General features: G+C 40.5%; 1 protein-coding gene across 10 annotated transcripts in view; it reads left to right on the top strand.

Moving 5' to 3' along the window:
* PGAP1 (GPI inositol-deacylase) overlaps positions 1–24,573 on the top strand; it is a 1,928,961-nt gene that overhangs the window by 443,484 nt on the left and 1,460,904 nt on the right. For all 10 annotated transcript variants that reach the window (XM_067782303.1, XM_067782299.1, XM_067782305.1 and 7 more), the window contains 3 exons: positions 11,041–11,534; positions 11,588–11,767; positions 11,828–11,989. In XM_067782303.1, the coding sequence (XP_067638404.1) occupies positions 11,041–11,534; positions 11,588–11,767; positions 11,828–11,989 (836 nt within the window). The remainder of the gene's footprint in view (positions 1–11,040; positions 11,535–11,587; positions 11,768–11,827; positions 11,990–24,573) is intronic.

The following is a 24,573-nucleotide window of genomic DNA, read 5'->3' as shown; positions in this document are numbered from 1 at the left end:
TCTGCTGTTGTCATGGTCCATGCTTCTGCTCCATATAGCAGGACGGGTACGATAAGTGACTTGTAGAGTATGATTTTCGTTCGCCGAGAGAGGACTTTACTTTTCAATTGCCTACCTAGTCCAAAGTAGCATCTATTGGCTGGATTGATTCTTCGCTGGATTTCAGTGCTGATTTTGTTGCTAGTGTTGATGCTGGTTCCCAAATAAACGAAGTCTTTTACTATTTCGAAATTATGGCTGCCAACAGTAGCGTGGTTGCTAAGGCACATATGCGCTGACTCTTTGCTCGATGACAGCAGGTACTTCGTTTTGTCCTCATTCACCATCAAACCCATCTTTACCGCTTCTTTTTCCAGTTTGGAGTAAGCAGAGCCAACAGCGCGGGTGTTTAGGTCGATGATATCAATGTCATCAGCATATGCCAGTAATTGCACGCTTTTATAGTATATTGTTCCAGTGCGGTTAAGTTCTGCAGCTAGTATAATTTTCTCCAGCATTAAATTAAAGAAATCGCACGATAGGGGATCATCCTGTCTGAAACCTCGTTTAGTTTCGAACGGCTCGGAGAGGTACTTCCAAATTCTGACTGAGCTGATGGTGTTGCTCAACGTCATTTTGCACAGCCGTATAAGTTTTGCGGGAAACCAAATTCAGACATAGCGGCATATAGGCAGCTCCTTTTCGTGCTGTCGAAGGCGGCTTTAAAGTCGACGTAGAGGTGATGTGTGTCGATTCTTTTTTCCCGGGTTTTTTCCAAGATTTGGCGCATTGTGAAAATCTGGTCGATGGTAGATTTACCAGGTCTGAAGCCGCACTGATAAGGTCCAAACAGCCGGTTCACGGTGGGCTTCAATCTTTCGCACAATACACTTGAAAGGACCTTATATGCGATATTGAGAAGGCTGATTCCACGATAGTTGGTGCCTTTTGCAGTATCCCCCTTCTTGTGGACTGGGCAATGAACACTTAGATTCCAACCGTCGGGCATGCACTCTTCCGCCCATATTTTACTAAGAAGCTGCTGCATGCGCCTTACCAACTCCTCACCGCCGTACTTGAATTAGTCCGCAGGCAATCCATCAGCGCCCACGGCCTTGTTGTTTTTTAATCTGGTTATTGCTATTCTAACTTCGTCATAATCGGGCGGGGGGACATATATTCCATCATCATCCATTGCGGGATCGGGTTCTTCATCTCTGCGCGGTGAATTGATGCCTCCATTTAGGAGAACAGAGAAGTGTTCCTTCCATAATCTAAGCACTCTCTGGACATCACTTACAAGGTCGCCGTTTTCGTTCCTACAGGAGTTTGCCCCGGTCTTAAAACCTCCCGTCTGTCGCCGTATTTTTTGGTAAAATTTTCGGGCGTTATTCCTGGTGGTTAGCAGCTCAAGCTCCTCGCACTCACGCCTTTCTGCTTCTGCTTTTTTCTTCCTGAAAAGGCGTCGCGCTTCCTTTTTCAACTCACGATAGCGTTCACACACTCCTCTTGTCGCGCTCGCTTTTAACGTAGCCTTATAGGCAGCGTTTTTTCTTTCAGTTGCAACGCGGCATTCTTCATCGTACCAGTTGTTTTTTCGTGGTCGCCGGTAACCAATTTTTTCCTCGGTGGCAGTACGAAGTGCTTTGGAAATATGCTCCCACTGCTCCTGTATTCCTTCAGGATGAGTTGTGCTCTCAGAAAGCAGGTGTGAGAGTCGAGTTGCGAAATCATTGGCAGCCTGTTGTGATTGAAGCTTTTCGACGTCAAATTAAATAAAAAATAAATAAATGTAGGGCGCGATAACCTCCGAAGAGATCTGAGGCCGAGCTTCTCTTCCAATTTGCGTCGTGCTCTTCTTGATTTTCCCTACAAATTGGCCGGACGGGACCTACGTGTTTTATGCCGACTCCGAACGGCATCTGCAAGGCAGATGAGATTTTCACTAAGAGCTTTTCATGGCAGAAATACAGCCGGAGCGCTTGCCAAACACTGCCGAGGGCGACCCCGCTTAGAAAAATGTTCTTCTAATTGAAAAACCTTATTTCTAAAATTTTGATGTTGCTTTGCCCGGGTTGTGAACCCAGGGCATATGGCGTGGTAAGCGGAGCACACTACCATCGCACCACGGTGGCCGCCACCACCACGACGTCAAATTAGCTTTAGTTATAATATGTATAAAAGTACATTAAAATATACTTTAATAATATTATTTGAACTTGTGTTGTTTAGTGTTGCTGGTTGGGCGAGTTGGCCAAACAAATTAATTTTTTTTTGTAACCAAGGGCTATAGTCCTTTAACTTATATGATTAAGTGGACTAAATTTTATTTGTTTAGAAAAAACGGTTATTCGTAAATATCTCAAACTAGAACTAAAAATAACCTTGTGTTTAGGCAGGATGCCTAACTTTTCCGCATCTGATTGCGATCCCCCCAATGCAACTCTGGAAATCGATACTCGACTTAATTTATAACCACCCACACCATCACCGCCACATGCATATGCATGCATGTACATGCACGTGTATGTGTGCTTTTTGTCAGCACTCATGCATATGCATGTCGGGGTTGATGTGTGGGTGCCTTTCCCCTCCAAAACGGAGGATTTTGCGGGTCAACGGTTGTAGCTTTCTATACAACCGCTCTCTTGGATTCTAACAGCCAACGCGTACACATCTGCCGCCAACGATCTATGCCGTTTATCAAAGGTAATATTATTTCCTGTATATTTAATATCTACCAATAAAAATCACAGCTATTATAACGAGAAATCTCGTCTTCTCTTATTTATTTTCAAACACACCCGTTCTTTGAGATCGACCCGGTGCGCCCACCTCTCGCAAGGATCAGACGCACCCCGGCCGAACATTTGGTCCTATCTCCCCGAGAAAGGAATTAAAACGCCTATATACAGTCCACATCACAATATATCAAAGCTGACCGCACCAAAAAGGTTATCCGACGAAAGTTATTTGCCTTACGATCAGAATTCAAGACCTTCATCTCACAAGCGCGAGAGAACGCTGTCTCAAAGTACAGCCACCAGTTACTCACGTGGCATTTCATCCCTGCGGGCGCTCCCCATATGGGAGGGCTGTGGGAGGCTGGTGTGAAAAGCTTCAAACGCCATTTCAAAAAGATAGCCTCACCACACAAATTCACCTTCGTGGACACCTTCACCTTCTTGTGCCGCATCGAGGCATGCCTGAACTCGCGGCCGCTCAGCCCGGCGTCCAATGACCCGACGGACCTAGAGCCGCGCACCCCAGGACATTTCCTCACTGGCAGCCATCTACTGGCTCCGCCAGAGCCGGATGCGGGTGAGAGCCCTGCCTCGATGATCAATCGGTGGCAGAAACTCAAAGCCCTCCATCACACTTTCTGCAAGCGATGGAAAACCGAATATCTCACAGAGATCCAGAAACGATACAAGTGGAAACATCCACAACCTAATCTAAAACACGGAGACCTAGTTGTTATCAAAGAGGACTACCTCCAACCCAACGAGTGGAGAATGGGGAGAATCGTCAACACACACCCAGGCTCTGATAACCGTGTGCGTGTTGTTGACGTTCATACAAACAAGGGACAAACCACTAGACCAATTACGAAATTGGTACTCCTTCCGTCCCACGACAAGGAGGATTAAATGTAAGGGGCCAAAGTCCGCCTTACAAAACCCCAAAAACCAAAACTCGTATTTCCCCCAGCTACCTAAAATCAGAGGCCCATGGTTGGTGATAGCATAGAAAGCAAATTAAGGAACCCGCGTCTTCGTGTCTCTCTATCCCTAAGCCTGCGTTTCTCCCGAGCCATATATTATAATCAACCCCCCGGTCTCGTGATGGTGCGAGTCTACCGGAGGGGAATTCAAAACGTACTACGCGATGGCAATGGGGAAAGGGAGCGCGGGACATAAAGACGCGTTCAACCACGCGCCGTGATGCCCCCCTATCCCTAAGCTTGTGTTTCTCCCGAGGCCCTAATTATAATCAACCCCCCGGTCTCGTGATGGTGCGAGTCTACCGGAGGGCGATCCTACATCTTCTTTTTTTTGTTCTCTACCCCCGGTCTCGTGTCGAGTCTGCCGGAGGGATTCCTACACCTGACTACTGGTGGGCAATGGGGAAAGGGAGCGAGATGCACGAAGACACGGGAGAGCTTACCAAAAGCTCGCAAAACCAAAAGGAAAAACTTAGGCTTCATAATAATACTAACCGGGACCCCTTGAAGAACCATCCCCGAATTCACTCGTTCACCCAGAGCGAGGACACCAGAAAAACCCATAATTCAGTCGCTCACCCAAAGCGAGAACAACAGAAAATCCCAAATTCACTCGCTCCCCCGAGCGAGGACACCAACCCTAACGCAGACTCAAGGTATGCCGCAGGACATAAAGGCACTCGGCCAAATGCCCGAGGCCAACAGAATTCATAAAACTGCCTAATATCCCTGACCAGGTAGAATTAACTATGGGGATATGAAATCAACCAGAACCGCGTGTGCTTGAACGTATTCTTTTCTCAACATTCTCAATTTTATTTATTTCGCTCAAAAACAATTTACATTAAATAAGGGGGTCAATATTGTGTTTTTAGGACTATTTCACTCACATTGTCCTTTAAGACATAAGCGCTCTAAGGGCTTCTCTCTTGAGATTAATTAGCTTTTCACTAACAAAGTAATTAACTCATAGCTACTCCTCATAACAAGATTTATGTGACTTTTATTGACAAGCTGTCACGTTCGTGATAGTCCCATTTTTCCTTTGCTTTTCGGATGTCAGCTACAAAATTCGCAAATAGAGACGCGTCATACAAAAGAACGATATTCGAATTAGTTCAAGCCATTTCTTTCTTAACTATAAATACAATCAAGTTAAAATTCATGCGCAACTACTCATAGAGGTTGCACCTAAACAAATACGTGCCTTTTTCGAAAAGGAATAGTGCAGCAAATGCAACCGAAATTAAATTTTTCGTGTGTTTCTATTTTTTCATAAGTAATTGGACATCCATTTTTTTTGCCATTTGCTACATTGAATTCGAAGCACCAAGCAAAACGGACGGGAGGTCCCCCTCGCTAAGGCACTCAATAAAGCCATAATGAGATAATTAAGAATTCGTATTTTGCATAGAGGATTGCGTTCGATTGGACTGTAGAAAACTGGACTAATCGTTCATTAAGCCTCTATGTGAGAATCAAAATCAAACCATCGTCAGTTCTAAAAATCGAATGTATTGATGGTTTAACTCTGGAGTAATCTGTGCCGGAGAAGCAGACGTACTTAAATTAAATATGCAAAACTGCGATTATCGAAGCATCGCAGATCATGCAGCCCCTAATAATAGTAACGCGTCTAAGCTAATTTTGAATTGAATAGAATGTAGGTACTCACCTCCCGTCGATTATGTGGCCTGTTTTCTGTGCTGCATCAGCACGTGTCGAGTGAACATAAGTAAGCCAGTCGAAACCTCAAGCGCCTTGACAAAGGGTCTCGCATTACACCTCTACCACACTGCCCGTCGAACTGTTTCGAGATTCGTGATTGCCTTCGGTAATTCATGGAACCAGCCCGCCTGTAATAACTTATGCAAGTGCCCACTACATTGATTCCACTCTGTGAAAAAAAGGGACCTCAATATGTTGTACACATTTTTGTATATGTTGAGAAACTTACTTCATCACCCAGCTGGTGTAAACTGTTCACTAGGTCCGCCGTATGGTCTATCCCTTCTGGCTCTCGAGCTGCAGCCAGTCATACTAAAGTACTAACTGCCTCGTCATACTCACGTCGCACTCCAAAGTCTGGAGGTGATGGGGCGGGTCGACATTTATAAGCTCTCAATACGAACAAGACATCGGTTGCCATTTCGTGAAACATTTCATCAATATTGAAAAGCTACTATCATTTTTGAGGAAAGAAACCATAATGCGTGAAAAATACATATCGCAAACAATCATAATGTAAAATTGGCGTTTCGACCAGCTGATAAGAGTTTTTTAATTGTTCCGCTCTTCAATACCGGCCTTAAACGAAATCTATAGTTCGGACCTGCGCGGAAATACAGATTCTATAGACCTTCGTCGCTTAGTGTAACAACCAGCATAGAACACCACTATTACAAACTCAACTTAAATCACTAATCAACGAAGTAGAGGCCCAAAAGTTTTATTTTTCAAAAATAAATGCCTACGGCACGTTTTTATATTAAATCAAATTAAACAACAATGATAACCTTTATCAAATTTTTTGTGCCTTGCGCTTAAACTATCTAATACTAATCCATCTTACTCGGCCAGGCTAATTAGTGTGGTTACCCTCAACATCACTCGGCTCCCATGTTAGACGCTCCTCATAAAACTGTATGACCAGTAGTGGACACGCAACATTGGCCTGTTTAGCGGGCACCCAGTCGGCCGCTTCCAGACCTTTCCACTTCACTATGAGCATCAGTTCACCTGATGAATACCTAGCTCCCACAACCTCAGATGGTTCCGGTTTTAGCTTCAGCTTAACTTAAGGAAAGAAACAAATCAATTTACTGCCGACGTAGTCGGGCATTACTTACCCTCCACCCTCTTCGTAGGCCCCTCAACACACTCCCCAGGATATCCGCCCGGTTCGGGCATATCAGGTTTGTTAGCGGCAGTAACTGGATGCCGACGCTGCGCTGCTTTACTTGTTGTGGGTGTCTGTGTAACGATACCATTCACACCTAATGACTCGTCCATTCCGGTTTTGGATCACCTGTTGGTTTTGAGAAAAAAAAAACAATAGGGAAAAGTTCGTTTTCAATCTCATGATCATCACGCCAGGATGTAAACTAAGGGGTTATCAAACAAAAGGTTTCCGCGTAGAATTTTGAAATGGGAAAAGGCTCCCTAACCTTGAGCAGTATTTGGTACCCCTTACCACAGGTGGGGGGAAGTACCAGACTTACAAAAGGTCGTAGAAATTGGGAGTGTATATCTCTGGGAGGATATTTCCCTTACCACGAGCAGTATCTGAATGTAGAATTTTTTGAAATAAGCTATTGGTTTGGTTTTTGTCGTCGTTGTAGCAAATAAGCTACGCCTCACGTACTGGAGTACGAACAAAGACAAAGTAATGCATTGAGTAAGCTAAATTCTGCTAAGAGTCTTAAAGCCGAAAATTCTTATACGACAGACGCATCAGTTGCACCCATAAAGCTAACCCAACAAGATCGAATTTTGGGTGAACTCTTACTACGCCAATCGCGACAGCAAAGTAAAACCAATTGCCCGCAGTAAACTTAAATAATCCATTGGCTGATTCGAAAGCGCCACCACCCTATCCTCTATTACATTCTTCATACAGTGGAGACATAAAACAAAAAAAAAACCAATCTCCCACCGCTTACGCGTCCAGCTACCGCATTGAAGTTGCATGCACAAACTCGTCAAGCCGCAAAAATACCAAGCAAAGCCACTTGGATACACATGATAGGGTGAGCCATGGACTGGCTGCATTGCTATAGATTCATTGGAGCAACGTTCATTTTGCAATTGCTTGTAACGTGCACGTGGATCTTCCAATTGCATTGCTTTTGTAAAATAATTTATATAGTAGCTTCCAACTTTTGTCGGTCTACTTTTTAAATTTTTCTTACAAGTTAGTGACTCCCAACGGCATCTTGAAGGCAGATGAGTTATGGTTTTTTGTGTTGGCACACAACACGAGTCAAGGTATTGCACATCCTATCAGCAGCAACAGCAACAACGTCAGCAGGAACCATCGCCACATTCTTTCTTTAACATTGATAGCGAGTCCGGTGCGTTTCAGACGCCACTCATCGTACAAACTTTACCGAATTTCGAACACTCTGACTTTGAAGAATTTCGGTCGGCGTTCGGAAATGACAATAAGCATTTTGAGCTCCTCAAAAACGGTAGGAATTTCTTTTGATTCACACGGCAATACCACGTTTGGCGCTGTCTACGTCTAGCTCATACTATAAAGAACGCTACACACTACATACAAATAACAGCAGTAACATAACTCAGCACAATACAACACAACAACAAACAAACGGCTACAGCAATGGAAACAATCACTGTGAATTTCAAAACCAAATATCCAGTCAGCACACCTCATTGGCTTCGCTTGGACTGCGTCGCAAAGATTCACAACACCCGTTGATGCCGTTCGGGCCACCACCGGGAGCGCTACCACTCACATTGGATATTGTTCAATTCATAGGGTTACACTAGCCAAAAAACAACGACTTTTTATGCGCTACTTCAATATAAAGGGTAGTGGTTGTTGGGTAATTTTTCTCTTTACATATGACGCACACACTGATTTAACCCAACAGGATTTTGTTAATTAAGAATCCCATACACTATGGACACACATTGCGAAAAGTAATAAGCCGAGTATTCCCTATTACGTCTACGGTTTTCACCTGTTGCTTCTCGAAGTTACGTGTGTAGCAGAAAAAATACATTCGAGCACTGAAAATACTTCAGACTGTGGACAACTGTCTGGTGCTGCTCTTTTGCAGTCCTCGGCTATACCCATTCACCAGACAGTACCTTTATTTTTAAGCTCAAAAACACCGAATTAGTAAATCTCACTTTTCTATTATTAATAATATATGTAGCCGGACAATTCTTTTGCATTTTTGCCATCCATTTGGCCATTTCCTACTTCAGCTCCAAATTGACAATTTTCAACCCAACCACAAGCGACCTTTTTTCAAGTCATATAGCAACTTAAGTTAATTTATTTCTCCAATATTAAGGCACATTCAAAAAAGAAAACGATATTCTGTGAGCGAATTGGTGTCATCGCCGTTCATCAGGTGTACGTTTCGCTAAACTGCCAATTACCCAAAAATCACTTACTTGTATTCTGATGCTTATCACGTCTAGCACACTTAAATGTACAAATTGTATTTCTTCGATCAAAACGAATCTAGAGAAAAAAAATCAAGAAAAGATGATTAGTATTAATTAACTCAATTCAAAAAATTATAATCTACTTACCTTTGTCCGCGCTGTAGTAGACAAAGAACAAGCAACGGCAAAAAAATCATTCGATGCAGGTCCCGTTTTTTGGTTTTTTGTTTCCAATTCATCATAATTCAATACACATAGGTGTGTATAGATGTTCGCTTTCTTTTGTATTTTGCCGGCAGTTATTTGGTGATCTGCATACAATACGTTTAGTGCTGCACAAATGTACAAGCAGCTACCGAAATCCCGCAACACGCAAAATCGGGAGCGACCCTTTTCTGACCCATACGGGCGCCTCATACGGTCCCAAAACATACTTACGTACAAAAATAGAGGCAAAAACCTCATTCAAAATAATTATGCTCTCAAAAAAAAAAAAAAACAAAAAAAAAATTTTTTTATTCTCTTTTGCCGGCGGTACGGCCTGGATTTTTGGCTGGGGGCAGGAATTGTTGTTTTTCAACAACAAACATCACAAACAGTCATTATAAGGGCTCGGTACAAAAACGATCCGAGTCCCGAAACTAAAAAATCCCGACACGGCAAGATCCCGAAATTGGAAAAAGCCAACTGTTTCCACTGGCTTAGTGTGCTACTACCCCAGTGACCTAATTTTTTTTTAAGGGCAAGCAAATACATATATGTATATATATATTCGCACGCCACAAACTCACCATACCAGCTATCAGCTGGCCAATAAATACACGACAGGGTTGCATGGTGCGGAGAACGCATCGCCAATCTGCAAATTTATGTCAGGTGAACGTAAGTAACGCTTCGCATATGCACTTCATTTATCTATTCTAACATACAGTTGGTAATAAAAGGCCTCCGCTTCACCCAACCAACCTCACGGCCGCTCGCCCCGGTACATCCATAAAATGCCACAGTGGCCTTGAGAGCGATACGACAAGTGAGACGCTGGAACGGAGACCTCGGCCTCTTCGTCCAGCCCAGAAAAACCTCAAAACCCTCGAGTCTGGAACGGAGACCTCTGCCTCTTCGTCCAACCAAAAAAAAAAAAAAAAAAACGCAAATCTCGAACGGAGACCTCGGCCTCTCCATCCGGACCAAAAAAAACCCAAAGAATAACAAAAAATGGTGCCATTCTGGAACGGAGACCTCGGCCTCTTCGTCCAGCCTTACTGGCCATCGACTATACATACATTACGTTCTGAATTTCTATATTTAAGAATTATGTATAATCAAAGGCAAGAAATATTCACTTTCCTCCACTTCTAATGTTTATTTTCTTCATCCTAGCTTAGGTGGCATGCTGCGCAAGTCCCGGCCACCCGCGACGCTGGCGAAATACGCGATTTAGGTTAAGTTTAGTTTTAATGCAAACGTTTTTTTCGTTGCTTTTCAGCGGTCGGAGATCGGTGAGGGTAAAAACGATGTTTCGTATCGCAAGGGGGCTGGCATGTTTAGGCAGGATGCCTAACTTTTCCGCATCTGATTGCGATCCCCCCAATGCAACTCTGGAAATCGATACTCGACTTAATTTATAACCACACACACCATCACCGCCACATGCATGTGCATGCATGTACATGCACGTGTATGTGTGCTTTTTGTCAGCACTCATGCATATGCATGTCGGGGTTGATGTGTTGGTGCCTTTCCCCTCCAAAACGGAGGATTTTGCGGGTCAACGGTTGTAGCTTGCTATACAACCGCTCTCTTGGATTCTAACAGCCAACGCGTACACATCTTCCGCCAACGATCTCTGCCTGTATATCTAATATCTACCAATAAAAATCACAGCTATTATAACGAGAAATCTCGTCTTCTCTTATTTATTTTCAAACACACCCGTTCTTTGAGATCGACCCGGTGCGCCCACCTCTCGCAAGGATCAGGCGCACCCCGGCCGAACACCTTGATTTTCGGAATCAGGGGGTGAGTTTACATAAGAATTTGATAATGGCGTCTCTGGTGCATTTTGACTGTAAACCAGTGTTTTTAAATATGCATATTCTATTCCCACCACTTTTGTTGAATTTCGCAAAATGTGCGGAATATTAATTAATAAACATTAAACTAGATTAGTAACACTAACTTTTTTATATTTCCAGTTGATTTCAATGAAGAACTATCAGCATTATTTGGGAACTACTTAGAAAGACAAACACAATATTTAAAGGAGTGTATTGAAGTGGTTTTACGGCTTTATGCAAGCAAAGGAATACTGGAAAGAAAAGTAGTTTTGATTGGTCATTCTATGGGAGCTTTGGTAGCACACGGAGTTCTAAGGGAATCGGAGGCGTCTAAACACATCAATACAATAATCGCTTTATCCTCACCCTTACAAAATCCCGTTTTAAATCTTGATAAAAAGATCGACGCATTCTACAGAGAAATACACAATTACTTAAGTAAGGTCCGATCCTTCTTCGAACCTAAAGTTGGACTGAATTTTTGTGGCACCTCACTAACTCGTCGCAATAGTTCCCAAAATATTGACCCAATTTTAAACAATATCCTATTGATATCCATTGGTGGAGGAAATCGTGATTTACTTGTTCCATCCGGCCTAACAATATCAAGATTTAGTGATATTCATTCAATTGTAAGTTTTGACCATTCTTTACCTTTAACACTCACATTATATATTTTTTTAAGACTGCGTCAATACCTTATGTATGGGTTAGCTGTGATCATTTGTCGTCAGTTTGGTGCCTCCAGCTCGTACTTGTAGTTAACAGATTTATATTCAACATAACTATGAAAGACAGTCAAAATAATTCTTATTTTATCAAGGATAGATATTTACGCGAGCAAGTTGCATATCGCCTTTTTGTGGTTTGTAATGAGTTCTCAGATAAAAACATGAAGTTAATTGTGTTTTTTTTTTAATTTTAGAAACCAAAAATATTGGAATTCAGGGAAAAATATGTTTGGCATAAAGTTAGCAACAATACCATATGGCATGAAGATTTACGGAGGATAATTTCAAAAACATTAAAAAAAATGGAACATAATTTTATTCAACTTATTCCAGTTTCGGAATATTCCCGGAACCAAGTAAGAAAAAAAACTGCTTGTCAAAAACCATATTTTTCATAAGTGTAAAACTTTTCACTTCGTTTATATTAAAACATGTTTCATGTTTGGTCGGAAATTTCAGTATAAATCTAATATATAAAATTCTTCTGTCACGGTTTTAGAGGCTTAACTCCTCCGAAACGGCTGAACCGATTCTCAAGAAATTTTGTGAGCATATTGGGTAGGTCTGAGAATCGGCCAACGACTACCTTTTTTCGCTACGTGCCTAGGGTCTTGAGATCAAAACGTGGACCCGGGTACCCCTAGAATGTGTTTATACAATATGGATATCAAAAGAAAGCTGTTGATGAGTGCTATAGTACAGGATAATTTTCATACCCCTGGGTGACTAGGGTCTCGAGATAGAGGCCAAACCGTGGACCCGGGTACCCCTAGAATGTGTTTATACAATATGGATATCAAATTAAAGCTGTTGATGAGTGCTATAGTACAGGATAATTTTCATACAACGGGGGGGCCTAGAGTCTCGAGATATAGCCCAAAACGTGGACACGGGCACCCCTAGAATGCGTTTATACAATATGGATATCAAATGAAAGCTGTTGATGAGTGCTATAGTACAGGATAATTTTCATACAACTGGGAGGCTAGGGTCTTGAGATATAACCCAAAACGTTGACCCGGGTACCTCTAGAATTTGTTTATACAATATGGATATCAAATGAAAACTGTTAATGAGTGCTATAGTACAGGATAATTTTCATACAACTGAGAGGCTAGGGTCTCGAGATATAGCCCAAAATGTGGACCCGGGTACCCCTAGAAGGTATTTATACAATATGGATACCAACTGAAAGCTGTTGATGAGTGCTATATTCCAGGATAATTTTCATACAACTGGGAGGCTAGGGTCTCGAGATATAGCCCAAAACGGGGACCCGGGTACCCCTAGAATGTGTTTATACAATATGGATATCAAATGAAAGCTGTTGATGAGTGCTATAGTACAGGATAAGTTTCATACAACTGGGAGGCTAGGGTCTCGAGACATAGCCCAAAACGTGGAACCGGGTACCCCTAGAATGGGTTTATACAATATGGATATAAAATGAAAGCTGTTGATGAGTGCTATAGTACAGGCTAATTTTCATACAACTGGGAGGCAAGGGTTTCGAGATATAGCTCAAAATGTGGACCCGGGTACCCCTAGAATGTATTTATACAATATGGATACCAAATGAAAGCTGTTGATGAGTGCTATAGTACAGGATAATTTCCATACAACTGGGAGGCTAGAGTCTCGAGATATAGCCCAAAACATGGACCCGGGTACCCCTAGCATGTGTTTATACAATATGGATACCAAATGAAGGTTGTTGATGAGTGATATAGTACAGGATAATTTTCATACAACTGGGAGGCTAGGGTCTCGAGATCTAGCCCAAAACGTGGACCCGGGTACCCCTAGAATGTGTTTATACATAATGGATATCAAATGAAAACTGTTGATGAGTGCTATAGTACAGGATAATTTTCATACAACTGGGAGGCTAGGGTCTCGAGATATAGCCCAAAACGTGGACCCGGGTACCCCTAGAATGTGTTTATATAATATGGATATCAAATGAAAACTGTTGATGAGTGCTATAGTACAGGATAATTTTCATACAACTGGGAGGCTAGGGTCTCGAGATATAGCCCAAAACGTGGACCCGGGTACCCCTAGAATGTGTTTATACAATATGGATATCAAATGAAAACTGTTGATGAGTGCTATAGTACAGGATAATTTTCATACAACTGGGAGGCTAGGGTCTCGAGATATAGCCCAAAACGGGGACCCGGGTACTCCTAGAATGTGTTTATACAATATGGATATCAAATGAAAACTGTTGATGAGTGCTATAGTACAGGATAATTTTCATACAACTGGGAGGCTAGGGTCTCGAGATATAGCCCAACACGTGGACCCGGGTACCCCTAGAATGTGTTTATACATTATGGATATAAAATGAAAGCTGTTGACGAGTGCTATAGTAGAGGATAATTTTCATACAACTGGGAGGCTAGGGTCTCGAGATATAGCCCAAAACGTGGCCCGGGTACCCCTAGAATGTGTTTATACAATATGGATATCAAATGAAAACTGTTGATGAGTGCTATAGTACAGGATAATTTTCATACTACTGGGAGGCTAGGGTCTCGAAATATAGCCCAAAACGTAGACCCGGATACACCTAGAATGTGTTTTTACATTATGGGTATCAAATTGAAGCTGTTGATGTATGCTTTAGTACAGAGTAAGTTTTACACCGCTGGGTGACTACGGTCGCGAGATATAGGCCAAAACATGGACCCGGATACACCTAGAATGTGTCTTTATATTATGGGTATCAAATTGAAGCTATTGATGTGTGCTATAATACAGGATAATTTTCATACAACTGGGAGGCTAGGGTCTCGAGATATATCCCAAAACGGGGACCCGGGTACCCCTAGAATGTGTTTATACAATATGGATATCAAATGAAAACTGTTAATGAGTGCTATAGTACAGGATAATTTCCTGTTAAATACCCAGAAACCTGGGCATCCCAACAGACATCTGATGGATGAGCCAACATCGCCCAGGGGCTTAAAGAGTCATCTCCGTAAGCATTTTGAGGAAATACGGCACCTGAGAACCCAGCCGTATGAAGTGAAAAAACACAAGCAGGTCCTTGGTGAACTCCACAAACAGGCGTCGGACCTTTATGCCGGGAATTGCCCGGTGAATCCTGTACTCAAAGATAAGTATCCAAAACTCGCGGAAGAGGAACGCATACTCCCCAGGGAAACGCGAGTCACTCTGGCTCAACTTCGTTCTGGATACTGTAACAGGTTAAACTCTTAACTATCCAGAATCAACCCCGACATACAAAATGTATGCCCCGCTTGCAATGTGTCCCCACATGACACCAACCATCTCTTTAATTGTAATGTGGAACCAACGCCTCTAACACCCCTTTCCTTATGGTCCACCCCTGTTGAAACGGCAAGTTTCCTTGGACTACCGTTAGAGGATATTGATGACAATCTGTGATCGGTCGCGGCTGTTAGGTGGGGCGAAGCACTGCTACAACAACAACAACAACATAATTTTCATACTACTGGGAGGCTAGGGTCTCGAGATATAGCCCAACACGTGGACCCGGGTACCCCTAGAATGTGTTTATACATTATGGATATAAAATGAAAGCTGTTGATGAGTGCTATAGTAGAGGATAATTTTCATACAACTGGGAGGCTAGGGTCTCGAGATATAGCCCAAAACGTGGACCCGGGTACCCCTAGAATGTGTTTATACAATATGGATATCAAATGAAAACTGTTGATGAGTGCTATAGTACAGGATAATTTTCATACTACTGTGAGGCTAGGGTCTCGAAATATAGCCCAAAACGTGGACCCGGATACACCTAGAATGTGTTTTTACATTATGGGTATCAAATTGAAGCTGTTGATGTATGCTTTAGTACAGAGTAAGTTTTACACCGCTGGGTGACTACGGTCTCGAGATATAGGCCAAAACATGGACCCGGATACACCTAGAATGCGTTTTTATATTATGGGTATCAAATTGAAGCTATTGATGTGTGCTATAATACAGAGTAAGTTTTACACCGTTGAGTGGTTAGGGTCTCGAGATATAGGCCAAAACATGGACCCGGATACCCCTAGAATGTGTGTGTATTATGGATATCAAATGAAAGCTGTTGCTGAGAGCTCTAAAGCCTGGCAACCTGGCAAAACTGATAAATGTGCATGCGAACCGGAAATAAAGACAAGAATTAATAATACCCACATACCTATTTACATACGTCCTATTCGATTTACCTGAAATTTCGTATATAAATTTGCCTATATTAGTATTTACGATGCTTTGTTCCGGGAAGTATACCAGAGACGGACTGGGACTGGGATTAGGACTAGGACTGGGACTGAGACTAAGACTCGGAATGGGACTGGAACAAAATACATACCACCCTATGGGACTGGCAATAAGAGATGAAGAAGAAGGAGAAAAACTTGAGAGAAGAGAAAAGAGAGAAGGAGACTGAGAAAGAGATATAATGAGACAAAGATGGAGATAAAGCGAAAAAGATGGAGGGAGAGTGAATAAAAATTTTAGGAAAAAGTGTAGAGGGGTAGGGCAGAGTTAGACGGAAAAAGCTTATTAAAATATATGCAGATAGGCCAAATTTAGGGCAGAACAGCGTCTGCCGGGTCTGCTAGTTTATATATATTTGCAATCCGTTTTTAAGTAACTCCCCGTGGACTACTAATCCTAAAACTTGGCAGAGTCTTCAGAATCGTACGGAAACACAAGATGAGGAAAGCAACTGGTTCAAGGATCGGGATATTTACAAAATTCTTTCGGTAGACTTAACAGGGACTGCCTTGCCCATATTGATTATTTTATATTTCTTTATATATTGCTACCGTGGTTTAGAAAAATTTTTTTTTTTCAATTAGAAAACTGTTTCTGAGCAGCGGTTTGGCAAACGCTCCGAGTGTAAATCTGCCATAAAATGGTCCTCGGTGAAAATGCATTTGGCTTGCAGCTGCCGTTCATTATCGGCATAAAACACATAGGTCGCCGATTTTTAGAAAAAAAATTTAGTATTAGCATTACGCAAATTGAAAGAAAGCTCACATATAGACCGAGCTTTCTTAACAGGTTTTTTTTACATTTTATTATCTGCATCTGATCTTACTACGAACTGCACCTGATCTGATAATGATGGTATAAAGCCCTTATCGATATCTTGAGTGTTCCATAGGAAATGGATATGCTCGTTATCCGCGATCCCTGCCTCAAATAACTTCTCCTTAATTTTTATTTAAAAATTTGGGAAAAATTTAAACAACGTGACATCAGGACGGACTAAGCGACAGGTGTTTCGATTATACCTTGTAAATCTCTTCAAAGCCTTTTCTCCAGGGAGTGAGATTTGAACCCGAACTCCTACGATGGTTGAAGTGTTACAAACGCATTCAGCCACGTCATGCCTTAGTTGTTGTAAATCTCTTTAATTTTCAGACGTGAAACTTTGAAAATAACTTCTTGGTTAGCCTGTTCCTCGATTGGCTTATTTGTAAAATAATAATTATGCGAAAGGGCGTTTCATCAAATGCCCAATGTCTTCATCTTCAAGATCTAAGAAGTCTTTGTTTAGGAGGTGGGGTCTAGGTATGCCTTGTAGCAACACAATTGGCTGTCCACTGACTCGATCACTGTGGCTACTCCTAGCCTCGCTTTGAAGCGTCAAGTTGTCCTCCTGCTAATACATATTCCACGTACATGGGCCTCCTTAGAATATCGGCTGCAATCCGATAGTCGTTCTCCACGTCCTCTGCTATCGACTTCGCCGGTGCTCAAACTATGGTTGTTGTTTTTATTGTAACAGGGCTTTGCCCCATCCAATAGGTGTAACCGATGACAAATTGTTATCAATATCCTCTACCGGGAGTCCAAGAGAACTTGCTGTTTCAACAGGGGGGGCCATAATTAAGGGGGTGTTAGAGGCGTTGACTCAAAACATGGCCATAGCCAGCACCATGTGTAAGCATAAATATATAAATAGATGTTCCCCGATCGAAATACATGAAGCTAGATGGATGTACGCGCGATTCGAGGACCTTAAATCGACTCGCAGCCAAAGTACAACAAAAACACAAGGAATCTTACACATAGAAACGCAGCGTCCAAATAAAGAAGACTCAAATTACAAACAGAAGTTATCTTTGATTTGACTGAAAAATAAATGAATACGGCATCCAAATAAAAAATACTTATTATTTGTTATTTGATTCTTCAGCTAAATCAGAGATACTTTTTCTTATTTGGTTCTTCAGCCCAATCAAAGATAATTTTTATTTATTTTTCAGCCAAATCAAAGATACTTTTTGCTTGTAATTTGATTCTTCAACCAAATCAAAGATACTTGTAAGTACTTAAAGGAGAAGAGATAGACCTACAGATCTCTTCCCAAGGCAGCCGGTTCTATGTACCGGAGCGACTCGGGCCTTTTCCCGACCAAGGACTGTCATTTCAGTGTAACCCCATTTAATTTGTTGCGTCCCTCCCACAAATTGTCATCCTCTTAGCAGGTCTTCCGTCTAATTTTAACCACTAATACTACATCAGTTTTCAACAATTAAAAAAGTTTGAATTTCAACCTCTCTAGATCTTAATTTTTTTTTCTCAAGTTGGAATTCATTTGACACATTTGCAATTTCTTCAAATTTTTCATATTTTCAAATTTGTGATTTAAAAATTTCTCAACTCATTTTACAAATTCTCATATTTTCAAGCTTCCATTTTTCAAAATTTCAATTCATTTCACAAATCTTCTATTTAAAATTTCACATTTCTGAATTTCCATTTTTCAAATTTTAATTTTACTTCAGGTACAATTTCTTAATACGTCCATTTTCCAACAATATATTAATTTTCAGTCTTATAGGGTGAACTAGATAAGCAGGTTGCATGTAACCTGTAAATTTTGGAATTTTTGATATAAAACGGTGGTTCCGTGAAAAACCAATTAAGATTTTTTTAATAAAGCGGTGCGTCCGTGATTACCACATTTCTGAGATTTTTGCCGATTCATACTTATATACTTTTGAACCAATTTCAAATTCAATTCCTTCATACAGATTTTTTATATCAATATTTCATTTTCAATTAAATTATCCAGCAAATTTTTAAATATTTCGTTAGCGACAATTCACTGTAAATCAGTTCCCTTTTCCAACATTTTTTTTCAACATTTCAGCTTCAATTAAAAATTCCGACATTCAAATAAGTGCTTCATTATTTCATAGTAGTTTAAACTAAATTCGTTTGCTCTTCTTATAACTTTAGAACTAAGAAGCAAGTTCACAAAACTTCAGATTTAACACCAGATTCCGATAAATTAGCTTCAAGCTCCGAAAGTTTAACTTCATCTTCGACCGAAACAGGCACAAACCAGGGAAATAGATTATCTTTGTCGACAGATTTCCCAGGCTTCGAATATTCTTCTAGCCAAATTAAACTTCTTCTAAACTAGATTCAAATCTTAACGATTCAAATAGTGCAAGGGTCGCTTCACCTTCTAATTCAGCTTCAAATCTTAACGATCAAATCATGGCAACACTTGAGCAAAAGAAATCTTTCATCACCATGTGTGGTACTACTATTAGAGAAAACTACAGCGGTGATCCTCTAGCACTTGAGACCTTTATAGACAAAATTAGATTACTTGAAGAGTTCGCCGATGAAAATTAACTGGAATGGAACTTTTATAGGATTTTTGAAATCAAAACTTGAGGGTAAAGCCCGTGAAGCAATACCAACGCAAGTAACTTCAGTTAATGAAATTAAAGCTCTACGTAGTAGGATCAAACCAGACCACTCGAAAGTTGTAGCAGGGAAAATAGCAGCGTTGCACGTTAACAATAACAATTATACAGATTTTGCCAAAAAAGTTGAAGATTTAGCTGACTCACTTGAGCGGTCTCTTATTATTGAACGGATCACTCAAGGTAAAGCTCATGAAATGGCAGTCGAACAAACGGTTAACGTGTGTCGTTTAAATACAAGATCCGATTTAGTCAAAACTATTTTAGCCTCAACGGCATTTACTGATCCGAAAGACGTAGTAGCGAAACTAATTGTAGAACAAAATAACGAAGTAAAAGAGCGTCAGGTTTTAGCTTTTCGATCGCGTGTTAAAAATACATTCAAAAATTCACGTGGTAGTCCACGGTGGGCAGGAAGCAACGATAGGTTGCATGGAAATGTCGACAAAAAAGGAAAGTGGGGTTGTATTTGGTGATGATTATAGATGAAAAAGTCGTTGGATTTGAAATCCTAGCTGCTCCTATTTCAAAAATATTCACATTTTACATATTTCTGATAGCATCAGTTTTTGCGATATAGAAAAGGCGTGTTTTGAATCGTTGGAACATATTTATGCAATATATATTTGATATTTTACATTTTGTATTTGATACATAAATATATACATACATAAATAACAAAATTTGTGAATAAATAAATATATATATGTGTATATACAAGGGGCAGGGTATGGGTAGCCTTGGCGTGCTTGGCCTAATGATTCGGTCGAATGTAAATACGAGTATTCTCATTCTAACATATTTATGTGTCAATATTAAAAGATGTATGAGTGTTTAAGCTCCAAATGTATGTACGTGTTTAAATATACATATGTGTGTATAAATATAATTTTAGCGCTCTGCCTGGTGCTAGCCTCTTTCCCACTGTAAAAAAAGTGACCGTAGGCAGTGCATGGACTTTTAAAAAGAGAATGTTGGTAGACGAAAAATTAAAATAGTGATAGAAGTTGGTAGATTTTTTTTTGAAGAAAACAATAGCTACAGTTTATATTTGTATAAAACAATTCATAACATAGTGTATACCAAATAAAGCCCATTTCAAGAAATATAACGTTTAAAAAACATGTAAACAAAACAAAAAAATACATGAAAATTTGTATATAGATAGCTTATGCCTATGTGATACTTGCTTTTTTCCAGTATTTCGGGCTTGAAATACTGACGAAAATTTACCCAAACGTATAATAACAACAACAACTTTCCAATGTACCAAAAATACTGCCACAAAATAACCGACTTCGGCATGTTATCGTTTACTTAAACCTTTTTTTATTTTCGTTCCAAATTATTCACAAAAGACTGATGAAAATATTTACGTGCTCATTTACTACATTTATGACATAAACAAATTTATTCTGCAATTAAATACGTTTGCCTAGTGATCGCAGTATTTGGTTTCAATGCGAATATATTGAAATGTTGTTAGATTTTTTGGCCTTGGTGGTAGAAATGGTAGAAAATGAAAATGGGCAAAAAAGTTGGTAGATCTACCAATAAAGTGGTAAAGTCCGTGCACTGACAACGAAGCGCTCGTATTAATTTGCGATCTAGTTGTTTGTCACTCAATCGCTCACGGTGGCAGGAAGCAACGATAGGTTGCATGACAATGTCGACAAAAAAGGAAAGCGGGGTCGTATTTGGTGATTGATATGTATCTAAACAAATTAACATGTATTTTAATACTTTACAACACTGACAGTAAGAACTGTCAATTACAGCTAAAAAAGCGGACAACCTTTTTTGCTTCTTCTCGATTTGACCGCCGAAAGAAAAAGATACGTATAGCATTTTACCCTCCACGTTTTTGTATATAAATTATATTTAATAAAGTTATGTTAATAGAAATCCACTCGTGTATTTAAAATTGGCAACCATAACATTACTGGCGATGAGGAAAAAAAAAAGAAAAGTTTCCATAAAGTAAAGTGGCAAACGAGCAGGCTATTGAGAAAATAATCCAGCAGCAGCAAAGATTTGCAACATCATTGCTCGAACAGCAAAAGCAGTGGATGCAGGCCATGCAGCAATCATTTTTTAACGCGAATGAGTCATGTCGCACTGGAGAAGCGACAGTGGTCCCACCATTTCACTCGTTTAATAAAGACCAACAAAATTGGGAATCGTACTTGGAGCAGCTTTCGCAACATTTCGTGGCATATTCGGTAAGCAATCCAGATAAGCAAAAATCATTTTTTCTATCGTGCATTGGTACGGAATTGTTTGAGTTATTGAAGCATTTGTTTGGTGTAACAAATCTCCAATCGCTGACCTTCAAGGAATTAACATCCAAATTAACAAAACACTTCCACTCAAAAAGACATGTAGTGGCAGCTCGCTACGAGTTCTGCAAGCGGGAAATGAAAAACACTCAAAAGCACAGAGAGTGGGTTGCTGACCTACGTGGTGTCGCAAGAGAATGCAAATTCATTTGTACCGCAACCAATTGTACAGCAAATTTTGTTGATGAAATGATACGTGACCAAATCATAGTTCGTACCCCTTTTGATCAAGTACGTACCGCCGCTCTACAAAAGCTTCAACCGTCATTAGAAGATGTGCTTTTAATTGCCGAAACATTTGAGGCAACAACTAAAACGGTAGCGACACTCAAAGAGAATAATAATTCATCCCTAGCGCAAGTAAACGCTATGCAAACACACCAAGTCGGGAGGAATGAAGCTAATAAGCAAAGTAATAAGAATGAACAACAGGTACAAAGTAAGAAAATGATTGAGTTGGAAATTAAAAACAAAACAATAAAGTTTCAATTAGATTCAGGGGCTACTGTGTCAATAATAAATAGAAAAACATACGATTTATTGAACCAACCAAAATTGGTAGAGTGCACCAAGAGTTTGTACGCATTTGGGTAGAAGCCAATTCCAATTTTGGGTGAATTACACACTGAAGCTAGGTGTGGAAACAAGCAGAAAAGTATTGTGATAATAGTAGCAAATGTAGAAAATTCTTACAATCTTTTTGGCTTAGACCTTTTCAGAGAATTTGGTTTTGAGATTACCGAAATAGCCAACGTTTCCGAAATGGAAGCTTATTCACAACAAATAAACGAATTGTGTAAGAAATACCACGATATTTTTGACAATACTACCTCAGGTTCTATACAAAACTTTAAAGCACCGATTCAAATGAAAGCTACGGCTACGCCCAAATTTTTTAAAAGCAGGCCAGTACCATTCGCACAGGTAACAAAGTTTCGTGAAGAAGCTGATAGACTTATCAAAGCAGGTATTTGGAAACCCATCAAATTTAGCAATTGGGCGTCACCAATTGTATTAGCACCAAGGCCTGATGGCTCAGTGAGAATCTGTGGCGATTTTAAAATTGCGGTTAATTCGCAATTAGAAATTGAACAATACCCCTTGCCAAAACGCGAAGAGTTGTTACACACCATTCGTCGGGGCACTCATTTTTCCAAAATAGATCTGAAAGATGCCTATTTACAGATGGAAATCGATGAAGAGTCAAAGCAAATGATGGTAGTGAACACTCCTTTAGGCCTCTTTCAGTACCAACGACTGCCATATGGCATCGCCAGTGCGCCCGCAATTTTTCAGCGCTATCTCGAACAACTCCTCCATGGCATAGAAGGGTGTGGTAATTATTTAGACGATATAATTATAACCGCACCGTCAATTGAAGAACACATAGGTCGCCTGGAGCAAGTCATGAAGGTACTAAAAGACAATGGCATAAAATGCAAAAAGCAGAAATGTTTCTTTTTGAAGGAAGAAATAGAGTATTTGGGTAGAAAAATTAGCGCAAAGCGAATACTCCCAGATGACTCAGGGGTACAAGCTATTAAATTGCTTTTGTAGGTAAAATAAACTACTATTGCAACTTCATACCGAATTTTTCCCAGCTAGCAGCGCCTCTCAACACGCTACGTCGTAAAAATGTGAAATTTTTGTGGGGTACTACACAGCAAGAGTCTTTTACTGCCTTGAAGTCACACAGTTAGCACATTTTAATGAGAAGTTACCACTAAGCCTTGCCGCGGATGCATCGTCTTTCGGAATTGGCGTTGTCTTATCGCACATCAATTCGGATGGAAGCGAACGTCCGATTGCTTTCGCGTCGAAAACGTTGGATAATCACCAACTTAAATACAGTCAAATTGAGAAGGAGAGTCTCGCCATTGCGTATGGTATTCAAAAGTTTCACCAATACTTGTATGGTCGAAAGTTTGTCCTCATTACTGACCATAAGCCACTTGTACATATTTTCAACCCAAGTAAAAGTCTGCCACAAATGACGTCGCACCATTTACAACGTTGGGCTTTAATTTTAATGGCGTACAATTTCAGCATCAAATACCGCAACACACATGCACATGTTAATGCCGACGCACTTTCTCGGTTACCCGTGAGTACCGATGAACAATTCGACTTAAGTGAAGCTTGCCATAATATTTCAGAAATTAAAACACCAATCGATGCAGATGTTATTGGAAAGCATAAAATTCAAGATGGCACCCCTACAAAAGTCCGTAACTTTGTCGAAAATTGCTGGCCTGAAAAGTTATCTCCGGGGGATACGGACATCCAACCATACTTTCAGCGTAGGTTTTCGTTAACCATCTACAAAAATTTGTTTTGCTTAAACAGTGAGGTAAATCGAATTATCATTCCAAAAACTTTAAAATCAAAAATTTTGCAATTGTTACACGAGGGGAATCGTCAGAATGAAACAGCTGGCTCGACATCACGTCTGGTGGCCAAAAATAGACGATGACATTGCAAAGGTAGCACGTGAATGCGACATCTGCAAAATGGCTAATCCGGCGCCTGCACGCGAATATCTCAGCTGGCCAGAAGCAAAAGGTCCTTGGGAAAGAGTCCACATTGATTTCGCCGGCCCAATATTTAATTCAATGTGACTTATCTGTGTAGATGCTTATTCGCAATTTCCATATGTAACACAATTACCGTCGACTACAACGGATAATACCATACTTGCACTAACAGCTATTTTTGCTATTGAAGGTTTCCCGGTGACTATTGTTAGCGACAATGGACCACAGCTGACGTCCCACAGCTTTGAACAATTTTGCAAAGAACATGGTGTCACTCAAATAACGACAGCGCCATTTCATCCTGCGTCCAATGGGCTTGCTGAACGTTTTGTGCAAAGCT

This window comes from Eurosta solidaginis, chromosome 4 (assembly GCF_040869045.1).
Source record: "Eurosta solidaginis isolate ZX-2024a chromosome 4, ASM4086904v1, whole genome shotgun sequence".
In the NCBI taxonomy this organism is placed as follows: Eukaryota; Metazoa; Arthropoda; class Insecta; order Diptera; family Tephritidae; genus Eurosta; species Eurosta solidaginis.
The sequence above is the reverse complement of the archived record's forward strand: the minus strand, read 5'-3'. Positions and strand labels throughout refer to the sequence as shown.